The sequence below is a fragment of the Ceratotherium simum genome, chromosome 33, assembly GCF_057802395.1.
Source record: "Ceratotherium simum simum isolate JZ-2026a chromosome 33, ASM5780239v1, whole genome shotgun sequence".
NCBI classification, from domain to species: Eukaryota; Metazoa; Chordata; class Mammalia; order Perissodactyla; family Rhinocerotidae; genus Ceratotherium; species Ceratotherium simum.
The window spans coordinates 28,849,795-28,870,468 of NC_141932.1; the positions used below are offsets into that span (position 1 = coordinate 28,849,795).

The following is a 20,674-nucleotide window of genomic DNA, read 5'->3' on the forward strand; positions in this document are numbered from 1 at the left end:
GGTATTGGAAGTGCCTCAAAAAAATTGAAAATAGAACTACCGTATGATACAGCCATCCCACTTCTGGGTATATATCCAAAGGAAATGAAAATAGGATGTTGAAGAGATTTTTGCACCCCCATGTTCATTGCAGCATCATTCACAATAGCCAGGTATGGAAACACCCTAATGGATGAATGGATAAAGCAGATGTGATATATATATACAATGGAATATTATTCAGCCCTGAGAAAGAAGGAAATCCTGCCATTTTCGACAACGTGGATGAAACTTGAGGGCATTATGCTAAGTGAAAGAAGCCAGACAGAGAAAGACAAATACTGTATGATTTCACTCATATGTAGAATCTAAAAAAGCGGAACATGGTGGTGAACATGAGAACATGATGTAATCCATGCAGAAATAGAAGTATAATGATGTACACCTGAAATTTATACAATGTTATAAACCAATGTTACCACAATAAACAAACAAACAAAATAAATAAGTCAATAAATAAGCGGAACTCATAGAAACAGAGAGTAGAGTGGTGGTCACCAGGGGCTGGGGTCGGAGGGGGCGGGGAGATGTAGGTCAAAGGGTACAAACTTCCAGTTATAAGATGAATAAGTTCTGGGGATCTACTATACAGCATGGTGATTATAGTTAATAAAACTTTATTATATACTTGAAAGTTGCTAAAAGAATAAATCTTAAATGTTCTCACCACAAAAAAGAAATGGTAATTATGTGACGTGATGGAGATATTAGCTAACACTACGATGGTAATCACTTTGCGATACATAAATGTATCAAATTAACATGGTGTACACCTTGGACTTACACAATGATATATGTCAATTATATCTCAATAAAGCTGGAAAAAATAAATACACAAATAAATATAAATAACATCTGTTTAATCAATCCTACTGTATTTATATTCTCTTTTTTAAAAAGCCTTACATCTATATATCTTAAGAGTATATACAATAATACAGCCTACAAAACTTAAATATCCAATACAGGTTTTTTCAACAAGCCAAAATAATTTGCTGTATCAGAGGACAGAAAGAAACATTATAAAATATTTTTGTAATTTTCTTAAACAATTTGTTTAATTAGCTCTACTATTAATTACTACTAATTGTTGCTGTTAACTAGTCTTGTTTTGTTTAAATAATAGCACTCGTAAGAGAAAAGTAAAAAATACAGAATACGTAATTTCAAATAAACATTCATTTTTCACACTTTGTATTGTATTTTTACTTTTTTCCAGCTTTATTGAGGTATAACTGACATAAGCATTTTTCACATTTTTATGTTAAAGTAATAACACATAGGCATAGAATTATTATTATGTATTGTATTACTATGGTTGTTTTGTTGAGTGTGGCGGTATCCTGGGTTGGCTCTCTAAAACATTGGCCATGGTAGGCAGAGTCTATAGACCTAGAAATCCCCAGCCTAGAGAATGGCATGGCTCTAATAAAGGTGAGCGCAAGGTGGGACCTCACTTCTGTGGTGCTCACACCTAGAGGACAGCCCTCGGGATATCGTGGGCTGGCCGTTATGTGCCACTGGGATGGGAATCCTATTGGAATGTAGTGAGGTGGGGAGGGAAGACCCCCCTGGGGCCTCAGGGGGGTCTCTGCTGCTTGTCCACGAGCTGATGCCTTTCCCCCCAGGGCCCCCAGTTGATTCCATCACTCACCAGTCTGGACAGGCTCTTGCTCCAACAAAGCTCAAACGTCAGTGTGCAGACACAGAAACACCTGGCAACTCCCCACACGAGCAGATGGAAGGACCTGCTTTCCACGTCCCTAGGCAGCTCCCTGGATGGGGATGGCCTGGCTGGGTGTGGCCCTCAGACTGAGCCTGCTCGGGAATTTTACTTGACAGTAAGTCTTCTGCTAACACCAACTCTCACAAATGTGATAGAGATTTAAGTCACTCAAAGGTTGGCCTCTTTTACCTTTGAAGCAGACAGGATCCATTTCTTGTTGTTGCTAATGGCAACATCCATCACCCAGTCATTATGGCCCTGAGGAAAACCAGGATTTGAAGAAAGACCTGGAGAAAAAGCTTTTGTAAAAACAGCAAAAACACAAAGTCAGGAACCCAATGTTGCTTACACTCAAGAGCAACTAACTGTGCTTCCTGGGTTTCACCAACGACATTTAGGGTGGGGTACAAAGTGTGAAGGCTTGTGGTATGTGTGTATAACGTGGCACCGTATGGGTTTTTAGAAACAGTACTCTGGGGGTTAGTAGGATGGCAAAAAAAAATGATTGTATTCCCAGCTGGCCCCAGAGCACCTCCTGCAGGCTTTCGTTCGCACTCTTTGTTCTAGGAAATGCCACTCAGAGGTGCTATTGGTGAGGGGGCTCTTGGCTTCACGTAACTGCAGACCTCTCCACTGAGCCTTATGCACACGCGAGATGCTTTCCTCGGGGACAAGGGAGCTCAGAGGAGACAGGTACCATTGCTGGTTCAGACGCTTGGTGACGTCAGGGCTCTGCGTCTTTATCATTCTTTGGCCTTTCCCTTATGGAAAGGGGTAGACGGTGAGGCAAAGTGGTAGGAGGACAGGGAAGAAGAGCGAAGGTTAAATTGCTGTGTGTAACAAAGGGACAGGATTTGACGATGGAAGAACAGGGAGAGAGAGAAGAGAGGGGAGGATAGAATAACCTGATAGTGGACAAAGGGACTTGTAAACACAGGGAGGTTGAACATTCAGTTTTAAGTTGTTCATTTGCCGTGATGTAAGCTCCCTTTGCTTCTCCAAACCCTCGGAGAAGAGGGCGCAGACAGACCAGCCCTGGGAGAGTGAACATTGTGGTGATCAAGGGGACACGGTCTACATCTGGGTCACAGGGAACAGAGAGACCAAGATTCACGGATGCAAGCATTCACAGCCAAAGGCGGCCATGAGAACACAAGACTAGGCAGTATGCAGAAATCTTGGGGTGGGGGCACCTGGAACAGAGGCACTGAAGCAGCCAGTCCTGGGGTTGCCTGACCTCTGGGTTCCTGCTGTGCTGGATAACCCATCCCCCTATTATACAACTACTTTGAGTTGAGTCTTTTCTAACTTGCAGCCGAAAGCACTCAGTTGACACCCACCATTTTGGAGGCCGCCACTTTCTGTGCACACTCATTATGGCGTTTCTCCTTCTGCACAGTAATTTCTGCTGTTCTTAGACACTTTCTCTGAGATTTTGCATTTTCTATTTCTTCTGCCTGGAATGCCCTTCCCCAAGATCCTCACTCATCCAGTCATTCCTTGCCATCCATTTCTCAGCTCGAATGCCACTTCTCCAACGGCGCTCCCTGCCCACCCACTGTGGATTAGTCCCCAGAGTCTGTTTCTATGACATCGCCCTGTTGTGATTTCTCCATTTCAATCATCACTGTTGACAATTTGTTTGTGGGTTTCTTGTCTGTCCTTTCCCACAGAGATGTCTGCTCCATAAGGGACGTCTAGTTCTGTCTTTCCCACTGATGTATCCCCAGCACCTGGCACCCAGCACCCAGCATGGAATGACTAAGGAATGAAGCTCAGATCCTCTATCTGATGCTGGCATTTGTACCTTCAAGGAGAGCTTCCGGTAACCTTCTCCTACATCCCAAATAGCCACAGTCCTGTCGAACCCTCCAGACACGAGAAGGGAGGCTGCAACATAAAGTGAACAAGTCTCAGGGGGTCATCTTCCCAGCCAACGGCTTCCTCCTTTGGGGAGGCCACAGCGGGTTAAGGACGCATTTGTGAGGTGCCACTGTAACTCACTCTGAGGACACTCAAACTTCTTGCTGTGTGGCTCAATGACCTCCAACCAATTAGTCAATTCTCATAATTCATGATAGTTATGTTCTATAAAGTCATCGCAAACACCAAATTAGCAAATACTGAACCATTGCTCCTAGGGGAAATACAGGGTCAGGTTCCTATGAGCCTCTGGTCATGACATTTTCTGAACCACTCAACACATAACCCTGTTTATGTCTGTTTCCATTTAAAGACACCTATTTGATTTATATTGCTTATTTATTAACATTGACCTCATGGTCATCAGTGCTATAACTCAGGCCTGAATGAAGCTTCTCTAACACATGTGCACATGTGTTTTCCCCGTGAGGCACATCACAGCCTTCTTGCCCTTAGGAACACTGGACAGCATCTCAGCACTATGCTGGGGGCCAATTTAAACAGCAAAATCACCAAGAGCTCAACATGCAAAAAATGTGGCTCTAAATAGACCCCAAAAAAGACACTTTATGATAAGAGAGCTGAAACACAAAGGCTGAGGGTCACCTTGTTTGGCCTCAGCTGGGAATGTGCACACAGGCTGACTCTTCACTGCTCTGTGCGCATCCGTGAGTGACCACAAAAGTGCCATGAGTGTTGATTTTAGGGGTACGAATAAATTGTAGCCAGTAGGCGAATTTACAGATATGGAATCTGCAAATAGTGACAACTGACTATTTGCAACTCTGAACCCAATAGACCCAAGGACAGAAGCTGCTGGGGTGCCTCATAGTGGGGTCTGACTCACACAGAGGCTGCTTCTGAAGAGGGAAAGTTGTTCAGAAATGCCCCAGCATTTCTCAAGTCAGGCCCTGATCGTGTGTATACTGGCTGGGTGCCCCCCCAACACACACACAGAGTGAGCCCCACTCCCCCTGAGGATGGAGGAGCATAACATTTGGCTCCTGGGGGTCAGCAGCTGTCACCTCCCTCACAGGGCTAGCTGCCATGGCAGCTTCCTGTCATTGTCCCTGCTGCCATCCATGCCCCTTCATCTGGAAATAGCTTCTCAATTTCCCATGGGGAAACACCCTTCACTTACTCTCAACCCCTCTGGTTCAGAGGGTACTGACCCCAACCTCTAGCTCTGAGGGTGGGCAAGTCACTCAGACCTGGCCAATGAGAGCCTTTCATCCCCTGCTAAAGTGATTGGTTCAGAGATGGGCATGTGATCCAAGCTGAGCCAATGGGAGTCTTCTCTGGGACTTGTGTTGGCACCATCAAAAAGAGGGTCTCTCTTTCTCAAGGACTGTGAGAGGCTAGAACCTCTGTTGGCCTGGACCACCAGAGGCCCTCTTTTCGTCCTTGAGGAGAAAGGCCAATATAAGAGAGAAGCTGAGCTGAGGGGCAGAGCAGAAGAGCTGGCTTCCTGACAGCATTGTCTGAGCATCCGGACCCAGCCACACCTGAAGTGAGACCTGCTCCTGGACTTTTCCATGACAGGAGCTAATAAATTTCTTTTGTTGCTTGAGCCATGTTGAACTGAGTTTCTGTCACCTGTAAACTTGTGCCTATGAATTTCCCTCCTGCTTTTTTTGTTCTCCTGGACAGTAAATCCACCCTCACTGGGATTTACTGTCCCAGTAAATCCACGGCATCACTGGACATTGCGTCTCTGTACTAGGGAAAGTCCACGTGAATGGAATACGAGGAACTCTGCCCCAGCGCTCCCACGGGCACGGAGTCCTTCCACGTGTTAGTTACTCACTGTCTCTGGCAAAGTGGCAGGAGCTCACGGAACCTTCGTGGCCCTGCATCAGAGTTACACAGGCTCCACAGTTCCGAAACTCCCCTGTATGGACGTTCCATATTTTTAAGGTTTTATCCCAGGAGCTTGTGCACAGGAAATGGCCACTGAAGGTAAAACAGCAGTTGGAGATCGCACTGGAATGTGCCCTGAAACAGACAGACGGTGCTCACATCAGTGCTTTACTCCTGGAGGACCTGAGGGCACACCTAGAGCGGGGAGCTGATCCCCTGTGACCTAACGGACACCATTCCTTTGATCACTGATCACCATGGTCTGGATATGAATTGCTCCATGTCACACTATGTCACACTCGTCCGGGATTTCTTATCATGCAATACTGACATTGTGTGCTGGATAATTCTTCATGGTAGGGGGCTGTGCTGTGCATTGTAGGACATTTAGCAGCATCCCTGGACTCTATCCACTAGACGCCAGGAGCCCCACATCCAGTTGTGACAACCAAAAATATCTCCAGACGTTGCCAAATGTCCACTGGGGGACAAAATTGCCCCCGGTTATGAACCACTACACTATTCAGAGCTGCTTGAGGCTTGAGGGGAAAAGCAGCTGGAGAAGCTGGTGGTGGTTAATAGACCAACAGCCCTTCGGGTCTGGTGCTGGGTCACACTTGCAAAGCTTCCCCTGCTCGCTCTCCAGGACCAGGGAGGCGTGGCTCCTCCTCCCCCACCCCCTCACTTCTCTTACCCCACTGCTCTCTCTCTCATCCTCTCCCTCTCTCCTCATCTGTCTTCAGTGTCATGAAAGCATATTTGACTGTTGTGCATTTAATTAATAAAGTTTTGGATCATGCATTCTCAATTTCTAAGTATCTTATTTTTTTGAAAGGAGAAAAGTCTGTTAGAATTTGGATGCTTTTTGTTTTGTTTCTTATCCTCAAAGTGTTTTCTCTGTTTGGGTGATGAAAGGGTTTTGGAAACAGCGGTGATGGTTGCACAACATTATAAATGTGAATTAACCTAAAAATAATTAAAATGGCAAATTTTGTTACATATATTTTACCACAATTTAAAAAATAATAATGTGGGGCTGGCCGTGGCGCAGTGGTTAAGTTTGGTGCACTCCGCTTCTGCAGCCGGGGTTCACGGGTCCTGATCCCAGGTGCAGATCTACACTGCTCATCAAGCCATGCTGTGGCGGCATCTCACATACAAAATAGAGGGAAATTGGCACAGATGTTAGCTCAGAGCCACTCTTCCTCAGCAAAACTAATAATAATAATAATGATGATGATGATGATGATGATGATGTAATATCTCCAAAACCACTGAATTTTACACTTTAAATTGGTGAATTGTATGATATATGAATTATATTTCAATAAAGCTGCTAAAAAAGAAAGAAAAGGGGGCCGGCCCTGGGGTGTAGTGGTTCAGTTCGGCACATGGCGCTTCGGTGGCCTTCACGGGTTCAGATCCCTGGCACAGACCTACATCATTCGTCAGCCATGCTGTGGCAGTGACCCACATATAAAATAGAGGAAGACTGGCACAGATGTTAGCTCAGGGTAAATCTTCCTCAGCAAAAAATAAAATTAATTAATTAATTTACTTTGAAAAAAGAAAAAAGCAGGGAGGCAGGAAGGCAGGCAGGAAGGGGAAAAAAATGACGGCTTCCAGGAAAACTGAATGGTTACAAGACAGGTAAGAGAGATTTTTCAATATATATCCTTTTGTACGTTTTTAGTTTTGTACTGTGTTGCATGTTTTACATTTTCAAAAAGTAAATTACGTATTTTGAAATAAAAACATGCCAGGTCCCTTGTTCAAAATTCATTAAGAATTTCAAGACTGGACAACAGAGCACTAAATCAAGTCTGGGGCCCTTCTGAGTGTGGGCCCCCGTGCAACCTCAGAGGTCACAAGCCATGAAGCCAGCCCTGTCCTGTAGCACTGAAAATCTTTGCCTCTATATTTTCTTGCTAAAAGGTGCATTTCTAGAAAAATCACAAATTCGGGTCAATCAAAAATACCAATAGACATTTTGCCTATTTCCCTTTCTACCCCTCTTGGGCAACAGAACGGAGTGGATTGCGACCCTTGCCCCCAGCTGGGGCTGCGGCCGCCTCTGCTGCCCTGGCCCTCTTCACTGCCCCCACCGAGCAGCCTTAAGGAGCAGTGCAGACGGCCCGCGGCCCTCTCCACCCAGGTTTCATGGGAGTCACCCTGAGCGCCCACCATGCAGCCTGTGCTAAGGACCTTCACGCATTATCTCGTTCAGACCTCACCTCTGCGTAGTTTGCAGGTGGGGAAACTGAGGTCCAAGGTCACACAGGATGGGAATCTGCACACTCTGAACCCCTGGCCAGGCCCCCATGGGAAAGCCCGGCCCAGGCCAGCAGGGCTCATAACTGGGTGGACCAGGCAGGGTGACAGGGCACATACACACTCTGGAATCCTGACTCCAGGGCCTGCTGGAGGGGACTGGCCATCCGTCTGGTGGTGGCCACTGGTAAGGTGACCCTCGCAGATCTTCTCATTTTAGATGAGACACTGGAAATTCACATTTGGGGTGGGGGGCTCTGCACAATGTTTTCCAGCGTTGGCTCACCTTGAAACAAGTACACCTAGGCCCGTCCCAGCCACACGCCACAGCTGGGGTCCCCGGCCTGCCTGCCTCCTTCAGTTTCTCCATCTCCAGCCTCCTCGTAGCACCCCTGACCAAGCTGGACACGCCCCATGTGGACGCCGGCTTAGCAGCTGAAGGTGTCAGGTCAAATCCAGGAGGCGTGAATGAGGACCCCCACCCCCCCCTCCCTGCTGCTGGATGCCACCCGGCCTCCAGGGCCCCTCCTCACTTGGTGATGGTGAGCAGCGTGGCCTGGGATGTAACATCCCAGATCTTAATGCTCTTGTCCATCGAGACGGAAGCCACCTTCTGGCTGTCAGGGTCGAAGCAGCATGCAGTGACTGACCTTTCGTGATGGTCTGAGGCAGAGGGAAAGTGACCCATTACACAAGTTCCACATTCTGGGCCACATGCTTCACGTGGCCTAGAGACTCACGCCACTGCCCCAGATAGTGACAATGTTAACAAGGGACTACTCACACAAATATTTCCCAAGTACCTACTACGTGCCAGGCTTTGAGCAGGAGCACCGCCTAACTGCTCCCTGCCCCCACAGAGCTCCCGGTCTGATGCGGAGACACCCGTGAGCAGGCAACAACCTGCAGCACGCCGGGCCATGAGAGGAGCACACAGTACGTCCTGGCTCCTGGCCAGCAGAAGCCTGGCCCAGCCCTGAGAGGTCGAGGAAGGGCCCTAAAAAGTTAGCAAAGGCAGCAGGAAAGGAAGAGTGCTCCAGGCAGAAGGAACAGCATGTGCAAAGGCCTGGAGATGGGACAGAGTGTGGGGGAGTGTGGTGTGCAGCTGGATTTTGGAGTGTGAGGAGAGGTTGAGTAGGAGGTGATGCATCAAGGGGAAAATGCAAGCTGTGGGGCAGTGCACACATCATGGTTCTATGTGGATAAAAAGAAACATAAAGCCCATATGGGAGGAAGCATTGGGTGTGTGCAAACACACACACACACACACACACACTTACACACACAGTTCAGGAAGGCCACCTAGCAATGTATTGCTAATAATAAGCTCCTCTGGAGAGGAGACTGGACAGGGACAGCAGCCTTACACTTTTTACATTACACACTTACCAAATTTTTTTACAATGATTATGTATTTTTTTTACTTTTTATTTTGAGATAACTGTCAACCCACATGCAGTCATGAGGAATAATACGGAGAGATACCCTATGCCCATCACCTGGTATCCCCCAATGGTAACATCTTGTATAACGATTGTACAGGATCATAACCAGGAAGTTGATGTACAATGGTTTTTTTTCAGTAAGTGCCATTATATTCTTTTTAATCACCTGAATTTGTTTCTTTCTACGTAACAATTAATAATGATAATATTGCTAATCATCAGTATGTGTAAAACACTAGAATAAATACTTTATGTAAATTATTAATAATCATCATTATTATTATTTATTTATTTATTTTGCTGAGGAAGATTTGCCCTGAGCTAACATCTGTGCCAATCTTCCTCCACTTTATATTTGGGTCGCCACCACAGCATGGCTGACAAGTGGTGTAGGTCTGTGCCCGGGATCCAAACCCGCAAATCCAGGCCGCTGACGCAGAGCACACCGAACTTAAGCACTATGCCATGGGGCCGGCCCTATGATTATTATTTTCATATTTTAAAAATACAGGTAAAAACGTTGAGAAGGCTGAGCCTCCACTCAATAAAATATTAGGTTTTAAATGTCCACGTGAGGCTGGAGCAGAACATTGCTTCATTTATTACGAGCACGAGACTGAGCAGCAGAGCCCTAACTGATGAGGATCAGTCTTGGTTTTAACTGCTGGGGCTTCTATCAGTTAGTGTCCCATCTTTAACGATGTGGTTCACACCATTACAGTGTCACCAAATAAAGCAGTCGAAACTCACTGTCAGTCAAGCGACAAGCGGCTGTTACCATAGCAGACAGAACAGAGCAGGGAGTCCACGTGCTCACCTTTGATGTGTGACACGGTGGTGGCATTTTCCACATCTGTTATACAGATTCCGCAATCCACATCCAAGCCTGAGACCACATATTTACCATCAGGGGAAAACTTACAGGAGACCACCAAGGTTTCATGGCTGATCTTCCACTGAAATAGGGCAACAATCAAAAGGTTGCTTTCTCTCCAGCCCAGCTGTCCAGTAGAACTTTCTGCGACGATGGAAATGTTCTATCTACGCACTGTCCAATATGCTAGCCGCTGGCCACATGTGGCCGTGGAGCACTTGTAATAGGCTAGGACAAATAAGGAGCTGAATTTTTGTTTAGTTTTAATTAATAAATTTAATTAACAAATGTAACTAATGAATCTGTGTCCAGAACAGATGAACAAGGATAGGGAGAGCACCCAGCAGAACTGGCAGCAAGGTTCTAGTAATGGCCAACTTGATTCCTGTTCACTTTGGTAAACAAGCGTTTATTGAGTGTCTGCCCTGTGCCTGGCACCATGGACAAGACACTAAAGCCCCAGCCCCTTGGGCAGCTCACGGTTCCCTGGGGGAGGCCAGCACCACACCACAAGAAGGGGACAACGAGCTGCTCAATATTCAAGGAAAGGAGGATCTCTCTGTATGTTGTAAATTATGGTATTGCCTTTGTGACAGTTTTAAAATATGCCCATCGATTCTTTGACAATCCTCTCTCTGAAAGGTGGAGCCTAATTCCCTGCCCCTTGAGTGTGGGCTGGACTTGGTGACTCACTTCCAATGAATAGAATATGGCAGAAGCAACAGTGTGTGACAGAAACCATGGCTTCCTCCTTGCCCTCTCCTGGATCACCTGCTCTGGGGGAGTGAACTGCCATGTCCCGAGGATGCTCAAGCAGCCCTGTGGAAAGATCTGCATGGGGAGAAACTGAGGCCTGCTGCCAATGGCCATGTGAGTGCGCCATCTTGGAAGAGGATTCTCAGCCCCGGTTGATCCTTCAGATGACTGCAGCCCCAGACAACATCTTAACTGTGACCTCACAAGAGAACTGAGCCAGAGGCGCTCAGCTAAGCCACTCCTACATTTCTGACTGTCAGCGACTGTGAGATAATAAGTGCTTGTTGTTTGAAAGTGCTAAGTTTTGGAGTAATTTGTCAAGCAGCAGTGGATAATTAATTCAACCTACAGTTGGCAAGTGGCATGGATGGCTTGTGCAACGAAAATAAATAAAAGTACTAAAAAAGAGTTTAAAGAAGAAAAAGAAAAGCACTTCAAATAGAAAAACTGGCTAGAGACAAGAGCAGGAAATTTACAAGAGGAGAAATAAACATTTGGAAAAATATTCAAAGACAGGAGTAATCGATGCTGGTCTCATTTTTCACCTACCAAACTGGCTGACACTTTTTTTAAATCATGCTATCTGGCATGTAAGGGTAGGGGTTGGTGAGCTCTCTGCCAGTGCCTAGGGTCTGAGTTGGCACAGATTTCTGGAGGGTGATTTAGAAAGCTCCATATTTCTATACCAAATTAGCGATAAAATCCAGCTATATATCCTAAAAAATATTGGAGCATAAAAAATGATATGCAAACTTTCCTCATCATAGCGTTGTTTATGATAGAGAAAAATGAAAGCAGCCTTGTCATCTTATAACAGGGATGGTGAAATACACATGACCTATCCACGCCGTGGAATCCATGTGCCCATTAAAAAGGATGATGCTGACGGATACTTATTCACCATTTCTTAAGTGGGGAAAAAAGTCAGGGCCCAGAAAGGACATATATAATGACACTATGTTGTTTATAGAACATACTTGCCTGTGTTCGTATGTAAGTAAACACATCTCTTTTAGACACCGAGATGTTAACTATAACTTCGGGGGGTTAAGGTTTTTGTTGCCGATTTTTTTTAAACTTGGCTTATCTTGCCTTTATAAAAATTTTTTACGCCAAATATAAATTGATCTTTGCACTAAGAAGAAAGATCGTTAAGGAGAGAAAAGAGGAGGAAGGGGGAGGAGAGATGAGGAGGAGCTGCTGGACAGAGGGCGCCAGGGACGGGACGGGAGGCCCTGAGAAGGCCCCTGAGCAGGGTAGGGGCTGCCTGGGCCCCAGGGCGGGAGAGACGAGGGATCTCGGGGAGATCTGGTTGAGTGGGTGGAGAACAGATTGGGAAGGGCCTCACCCAGAACCCTCATGCTTCCGCCATGTGGCCTTTGTCCCATGGCCTCAGCTCTACTCCCTGCCTCATCCGAGTCCAAACACCCCACGGGGGAGGGTCTCTTTTCCCGTGCGCTCTCCTCGGCCTGGAACGCCATGCCTCCTACCCCCCACCTCCACTTCTCCGTGTGTCCATCCTTCCCATCCTTCAAGCAGAAGCCCCCCTCCTGCCTGCTCCAGGAAGCTTTCCTCCCCCGATGCCCACCCTGCATCATCTGGGGTCCCCGAGAATATTCTCTTCTCCTGTGAGACTGGGTTCTCTCTCTACCCCACACCCAGCCCAAGGCTACCTACGGCCCCGTCAAGACCCTATGTTGTGATGTCTCCACTGGGACAGGGCAGACTTACCAGCAGCTCGCCTGTTTCAAGGTCCCAAGCCCTCACTGTTTTGTCATAGGATGCTGCAATAATTCTGGAAATAAAATGACAAACATAGGGTCTTCATGACCCAGACAATTATGCCTATCCTATGGTTTCTATGAAAAAAATCATAGAAAATTCTTCATAGAAAATTCCTATAATTTAGGACCAAGATTGCAAATCATATCCGAATATTTCTAAAGACGCTCCACGAGCCCCCCCTGGAGAGTAGTGAGTTCTCACTGAAAACAGAGAGAATCTTACTCTGGCACTTTCTCTGCCTTCACCCCGCAGCCATCCAAATATGTTTGTTCATTTTTTTTGCTGCAGAAGATTCTCCCTGAGCTAACATCTGTGCCCATCTTCCTCTGTTTTGTATGTGGGACACCACCACAGCATGGCTTGACGAGTGGTGTAGGTCCATGCCCGGGATCCAGACCTGTGAACCCGGGATGCCGAAGTGGAGTGTGCCAGACTTAACCACTATGCCACAGGGCCAGCCCCCAAATACGTTCTTTTATATCCAGGGTGTTAAAGGTATCATTTCTTCTGTTCTGTAATAGACTGTCCTCTTCTAAGGGCATATCTATGACTCACAAGGACCAATCATTTCCTTCTCTGCTCACATGTCTATCTGTTTACAGGAAAAAATTTTGACAGCTCATTTCGTTCTGAAATGTTTTCTTGTACATTTGGTAAAATAATATAAATGTACCTTTCTTATATTACATCCTGTGGTAATCTTTGTCCTCTATATGAGATAAATTCCCATGAAACTTAAATTCCCATACTAGTTCTTACTATTATACTTGTTTTGTAGCTGCTGCTCAGGGTAAAAGTCAATCCCTTGTCTTTAGAAGGCCCATGTCTCACCCACATGAGGGGACTTCAGCAAATGCATCCCAGAGGCTCGCGTCAGTGTATCACTGTCTCCCAGCCTCGAGTCTTCCCAGGTGACAGCTCAGGCATGCCTCTGCTCCCTGGGCCTCAGTTTCCCCTGTGAAATGAGGGCCTGGACTAAATTGCGAAGGCCCCTAGCAGCTACCACAGTCCACATGTGGGACTGTGGAAAAGATACTCCCTGAAGAAAATTCAGACTGGCTGTGTCTTAGCCACAAAAATTTTGTCTTTTTGGCACTTTAAATTTACAAAGAGTTGTCACATCTACTTGACTCTCACAGCAGAAAATGGAAACCGTGAGACCAACACATGGGAGTGTGGTCGTGAATTCCCCTAAAAAACAAGAAACTGTCCCTGACGTGCTGCGGCTGGCCTGCATCCTGCTCTGTCCTGAGCAGTGAAAAGTGAGGGACAGGTCACCTTCTGCTGTCGGCCGTGATGCTGCACTCTAGCACGGGAGCTCCGGGCCTGGGCTTGAAATCTCGCACAACGGATCCGTCCACAGCGTCCTCAAATCAACGGGAGAGAGAGAGGTCACTGAGGCGTTGGCAGAAGTTGTGATCTGAGTTGAACAGCGAAGGGTGAGAACCCGTGGTCCTACCTCTCACCCGGCTCAAAGGGGCAAACGGACTTCCCACCTCTCCCCAGAGCAGGACACCCCACCGTCCACAGTCTCCCCAAAAACTACCCCCAATTCCACAGGCATCACATGGAAACGGCCACTCTGGGGGCAGAGCTGCAAATACGTAATTTTCTCATTCTCTACTGGCCAAAGAGGTTTTGCAGAATCCAGGAGTTTCTTTCAAGAACTTTTAGCAAGTTCACACCCTTTCACCCAGCAATTCTACTCCTAGGGGGTCTCTCCTAAGGAATTAGTCAGAACTGTGGTCAAAGACATTCATGAATAGGTTTCTCACATGTGATAGGGGACAGCAAACACGCTGACCACAGGCTACATGCCGGCCTGAAGGGGCGGGGAAACCAAACTCCAGCACAGCCAGCAGTGGGGTGCCAGCAACAGTCATCACACTGCAGGGGAACAACCAGAGAGTATCACGGGAACAAAGCATGGTGACAGCCAGAGGATATCGTGGGAACAAAGCATGGTGACAGCCAGAGAATATCGTGGGAACAAAGCATGGTGACAGCCAGAGGATATCGTGGGAACAAAGCAGAGTGACAGTCAGAGGATATCGTGGGAACAAAGCATGGTGACAGCCAGAGGATATCGTGGGAACAAAGCAGGGTGACAGCCAGAGGATATCGTGGGAACAAAGCAGGGTGACAGCCAGAGGATATCGTGGGAACAAAGCAGGGTGATAAGCAGACAATGTGATGAGAATAAAGCAGGGCACCAATGTGAAGGGTGCAGGTTGTAGCAGAGATGAGATATTTTCAGTAAGAAATGTGCCAACAGCTTTTCAGGATAAGCAGGTGTGGAAAGTCCCCTTGAAGCAAATATTATTGATAAAGCAATGAGTTCCTAGAAAGGTCTTGTGATGTGGAGTCATGGCACACGGTTGGGGCAGCTTTTGGCCTGACCAGGGCAGGCTGGTGACAATAGTCCCCAATATGCAGAGACCACTTTGCATTAAGACCCCAAGCCCTGCTGGAAGCCAAAGGACCCTGTGTCAGGGGTCCCAAGACCACCCCAAGGTTTGGTGATTCTCCAGGACTCACAGGACCCCACATATGGATGTACTCAGGGCTCTGATTTATTACAGCCAAAGGACACAAAGCAAAATCAGCAGAGGGAAAGGTGATGGCGCGAAGTCCAGAGGAAACGAGGCACTGGCTGCCAAGAGCCTCTCCTAGTGGGTCACAGGGGACACACTGAATTCCTCGAGCAACCAGTCCTAACAACACACGTGAGGTGCTGTCCACCAGGGAGGTGCGCCTGAGCCTGGCCCAGGGTTCTTACTGGGGCAGGTCACATAGGCGCTCTCACGCATGCACCGAGATGCCAGACTCCTGGAAGGAAAGTGGGTGTTCGGCACAATCCACATGGTTTGCACAAACAGTCCAGGCACAGGGGCCCCCGCATCCCTTGGGGGAAGTTTCAAACAATTGCAGGACACTCTTTCACTATCAAGTTCCCAGAGGCCAGCCAAGGCCAGGCTAGCCAGCAGGCCCTTCCAAGGACAGCAGTCTCAGGCCTGCCACATGAATTCTTTGCTGCACAGACCCCAACCCCCAACCCCTGTTCCATAGACTTGAGACAGTGGGGCTGTGTTTGGGTGAACCCAGCAGACCCTAATCAAAGCCCAAGTGGCAGGAAGTGGCAGCAGGAATCCATTAGAGGAGCTCACCCTGGCAGGACCCTTCCAGACTGGGGGCCTGGCTCATGACCCCAATGGCTTGGGAAGAAAGGGCTGGTTCTGACGGCCTGCGATCCAGCCTCCCTGGCTGGTGTGTTGCTCTAGAACAAACATGTGACTGGGTACCAAGAAAATGATCATCCTGGTGCCTGCGACTGAGGCCCACTGCAGTCTGTGCAGGGCCCCGGGCCAGCTGAGAGCAGCGTTAGAACCGACCAGTGTCCACGGGGCTGCACAGGTTCAGCGTTCAACAGTGACACCATATGCTCAAGAGAAGGAACAGCGACCTGGACGATAACTTGGAAAATGTGCGCTGATGTGAATCCTTTGGCAGGAGACAAATGGCAATAGAAGCCAGGTTTAGTTATTGAATTCCAAAGACAGTGGAAATGTCCCTGTTTTGTATTGAATGTTTCTTGAAATGAATGGGCCATTGGCCAGGGGTGTGGAAAATATTAATAGATAGATAAAAGACAGCTCTCTTTCCCTTGGTGTTTGGAAGCAGGAACCTCCTCTGCGGACTCAGATAATTTAAGTGGGGAAACTGGTCAGACTTTGAATGAATGGGAAACAAGGGGCTCTAATAAACAGTTGGAAAAATAAAGACGATGTGACAATATTTGTAACCCAAGTTTATTATGGTTATATAAGCAGTATTTCTGTATGGTCTCAATTTCGTACATGTGTGTATACGCGTGTGAACAAGAAAAAAAGATACACCCCAACATTTTCAGAGCAGTTAACTCTGGGGTTGTAGAACGATGATTTTTTTTCTTCTTCGTATTTTTATAAAGAAGAAAATTTTTTCTTCTTTGTGTTTCATTACAAATAAGCACAACTTCTTTGCATTTATTTGTAATAAAACCATATGACCTCTGTCATATAAGAAAAATTACCAAAGTTATTTTTGAAGTGACTGGAAAGACATGTGCCAACACTGGAGGGAGATTGGGCACAGGATTAAGAATTATTTTCCCCCAGCTTCTTCATATGTGTATGGACTTTCCAAATTATTCACAATGATCTGCAGTTAAGGGAAAGGGAGCTTGTAAAAGATGAAATCAGATGTTCGGGTTTGGGGTGGGAATGAAAGGAAGGATTGGGGAAGGACTGTGATGAGAGTGGGGAAGAGAAGGGAGAGGCAAGGGGATTTTGGCCAGGATACAGTGACAGGAGAAGGTGACTGTGGGTGACGGTTTAGTCATCTACTGAGGGAGAGCTGGTGCCACGAGAGCTGTGTCTGGGGCAGGGAGAGCCGAGGAGGAGCCAGCAGAAGGGATGAAGAGGTGGGAAGAGAACCCGGGGGAGGGAAGAGGGCTCCCTGGAGGGACAGTCAACGGGGCCAGCCAAGGCAGGGAGCCCAGAGAACCGGCAATTCTGCAACTAGGGGTGAAGGTGTGGAGGAGGGCAGAGGGAGGGAGCAGCCTGGAGAAACAGGTAGAAGGGGGTAGGGCTGTGAGCGAGGCAGGTATCGAGGACGCCTAGACAGGCCCAGGTGACTGCGTCCTGGATGGAAGAGGCAGGGAGCAAGGGCCGTGAGGCCATCGTGGGGAACCAAGGACATCTTGATGGATGGTCCCTAATCTTGGGACAACAAGAGAACACTGGGAGATTTCCCCTTATAGAGACAAGAGCCTTTTGGTCACAAGGACAGAAGCCCCTGCAGTCCTTCCACTGACTCAAAAGGGGAGAAGAACGAGGGAAGATCTGAAGATGGCAAAACAAAATGCATACTCAGAAAGTTCCCATCCCTCTTCCCCCGGGTGATGACAACCAGCAGGACCACCTCACATTGGGGCTTCTCAGTCACCCCCGAGGGTCAGGAGATGGTTCAAGGCTCCCAGAGGAACCTGCAGTGTTCCCAGCAAGGAGATCAGGGGGCTATGGAGGGGGGTGTGGATTTTATAAGGGCCACAGCAGAGGTGGGGAGTGGATGTCTGTTGGGAGCTGGTACGGGCCAGGCAGGCCCTGGGGTAGCCCCAGCACACAGCTGGTCCTGTGAGGCATGGGGAGGTTCAGGGGCGCCCAGGACGTCATGTAACCACCGAGGGTCACACAGCTGGTGGGTCCCAAATGTGGGGCCTGAACCACTTGGACAGTCCCCAAACCGTTCTGCCTAATCTGCCTGGCCTTGGTACCCACTGATGATACAGAAGATGCTCCTCCAAGGCCATCTGGAGGGTAAGGAGCTGTCCTCCACCCGGTTACCTGAACTGGAACCCAGGAAAAGCTTTGCTTCACTCCACCCTGTCCCCCTCCTGCCCCTGAAGCCAGAGGAGATGGCAAAACACAGAACTGACTGTCCTCCCCCCGGGCTCAGCTCCAGCCACATGGTCATCTGTGGCCTCGCCCCTGATGGCCATCGCCATCCTCTAGCCCTGCTCCCTCCTCACTCCCTCCTGACTGACCAGCAATGCCGCTGAGCAGGCCTGCCAGGGTCTGCTGGCTATGCCCAGAAGGCTTTGGAAGAGTTCTTGGTGGCCACCTTTCTGCAGCCTCATCTGACCATCACACTCCTGGCCCTTGTGCCCCTGCTCCCTGCACCTTGGGGCACTGACCCGTGATTGGGCCTGCCTCTCCTGACCACCCCTCATGGACAGGTCCCAGGCCTGGCCACTTTTCTGTCCTCTGTGACCACCCACGCCTGGCCATACCATCTCTGTGGATGGAAGTGAATTCTCCAAATGAGAAGGAGACCCAGAGAGATGACATAGCTCAGAGGCCCCAGTTAGGCCCTAGGCACAGCTGGAACCCTCCAACAAAAGGTGGGGCACTCCCGGACCAGTGGTCTCCATCCCCTGTTCCCGCTGTTTCCAAGTCAACAGGCTGACCACAGCTACACCAGCCTCTTCTCTCTCCAGTGCCTGACACTAGGTGAGCCCTCACTTTGCTTCTCCTTCGGGCACTTTGCTCAGAAAAGTCTCTCCAAATCTTTGGGATCCTTGAGTGTCTGGGAACTCAGTACTGGGGAACTCTCCACAAGAGGTGACAGAAGCTCACGGGATGTTTCGGTTCCACCTGACACGGGCCACCTACCCACAGCTTCACGGTGCAGTCATAGGAGCCACTGAGGAGCTTCGTGTCATCCGCACAGAAGTGACAGGAGCTCACAGTGTGCTGGTGTTCCCTCAGAATTTTAAACGGGATCTGAAAAAAAGACAGACTGAACAAGTGCAGCAGGTTGCAGAATACAAGATCAATATCAAGAAATCAATTGTATTTCTATACACTTGCCATGAACAATCTGGAAAAAAGATCAAGAAAACATTTTCGTTCACAAAAGCATCAAAATAAGAATAAATTTAACAAAAAAGTGTAAAACTTATACCATGAAAATTACAAAACATTGTTGAAAGAAATTTTAAAAGAGCTAAATAAATAGAAAATCATCCCATGTTCATGGATTAGCAGACTTACTATTGTTAAGATGAAAATGTCCTCCAAAATAATCTACAGATTCAACACTATCCCATCAAAATCCCAACTGATTTCTTTTTCAAAATTGACAAGCTGATCCTAAAATTTATACGGAAGCTCAGGGAAAGCAGAATAGCCAAAAAAATCAAGAAAAAGTACAAAGGTGGAGGACTCACAGTTCCCAATTTCAAAACTTACTACATACAAAGTGACAGTAATCAAGCAAGTGCAGTCGTGGCATAAAGATAGACATATAAATCAATGAAATAGAATTGAGAATCCAGAAATAAGCCCTCATAATTTTGGTTAAATGACTTTTGATAGGGTGCAAAGATAATTACAAAGGCAGAAAGTAGTCTTTTCAACAAATCATGCTGGACAAGTGGATATCCACGTGAAAAGAATGAAATTGGACCCTTACCTTACACCATATACAAACATGAACTCACAATGCATCAAAGACCTAAATGTGAGAGCTAAAGCGACAAGATTCTTAAAAGCAAACATAGGCGATCATCTTTGTGAACTTGAACTAGGCAATGGTTTCTTAGATATGACACCAAAAGCACAAGCAACAACAACAACGATAAACTGGACATTATCAAAATTAAAAACTCTTGTTTTAATAAATAAATAAATAAAAAGACAAGCAACACAATTTAAAAATAAGCAAAAGATCTGAATAGGTATTCCTCCAAAGAAGACATGCAAATGATCTATAAGCACATGGAAATGTGCTCAACATCCTTGTAATTAGGGAAATGTAAATCAAAATCATCTTGAGAGACCACTTCATATCCACTAGGATGTCTATAATCACAAAGTCAGATAATAACAAGTGTTGGCAAGGATGTGGAGAACTCAGAACTCTCATATGTGGCTGATGGGAATGTAAAATGGTACAGCCACTTTGGAAAATAGTTCAGCAATTCTTCAAAAAGTTAAACATATATGTTAATATATGATCCAGCAACTTCACTCCTAGATATATACCTGGGAGAAATGAAAATATATGTCCACACAAAAACTTGAACATGGGTGTTCATAGCAGTATTATTCATAATTATCAAAAAATGGAAACAACCCAAATGTCCATCCACTGATGAATGAATAAATAAAAGGAGACATATGCATACAATGGAATATTACTAGGCAATAAAAAAGGAATGAAGAACTTCTCGTTTCCAGTCTAGCATGTAAGAAGCTTGGAAGACACTACTCCATCCTCACAACAAGTAAAAAGCTGAACAATCTGAAAAACCAACAACTCTTCTTAGATCCACAAGACAAGTGAGGTGACAGGGCAAACTGCTGCCCTCAAAATTGGAGAGACCAATAGGCAAATAGAGAATCCCAAATTACTGCAGCAGAAATCCAGGAGCAGCCACCTCCATGGAACCAG

At 47.0% G+C, this 20,674-nt stretch overlaps 1 protein-coding gene across 1 annotated transcript in view; it reads right to left on the bottom strand.

The window, feature by feature from the left end:
• The window catches only part of WDR88 (WD repeat domain 88), a 43,527-nt gene that overhangs the window by 11,424 nt on the left and 11,429 nt on the right, over positions 1–20,674 (bottom strand). Inside the window, exons 2-9 of the mRNA XM_004439821.3 lie at positions 18,892–19,002; positions 13,958–14,046; positions 12,626–12,689; positions 10,082–10,220; positions 8,353–8,482; positions 5,496–5,683; positions 3,573–3,655; positions 1,955–2,023 (exon numbers count right to left, since the gene is read on the bottom strand). Of these exons, the coding sequence (XP_004439878.1) occupies positions 1,955–2,023; positions 3,573–3,655; positions 5,496–5,683; positions 8,353–8,482; positions 10,082–10,220; positions 12,626–12,689; positions 13,958–14,046; positions 18,892–19,002 (873 nt within the window). The remainder of the gene's footprint in view (positions 1–1,954; positions 2,024–3,572; positions 3,656–5,495; positions 5,684–8,352; positions 8,483–10,081; positions 10,221–12,625; positions 12,690–13,957; positions 14,047–18,891; positions 19,003–20,674) is intronic.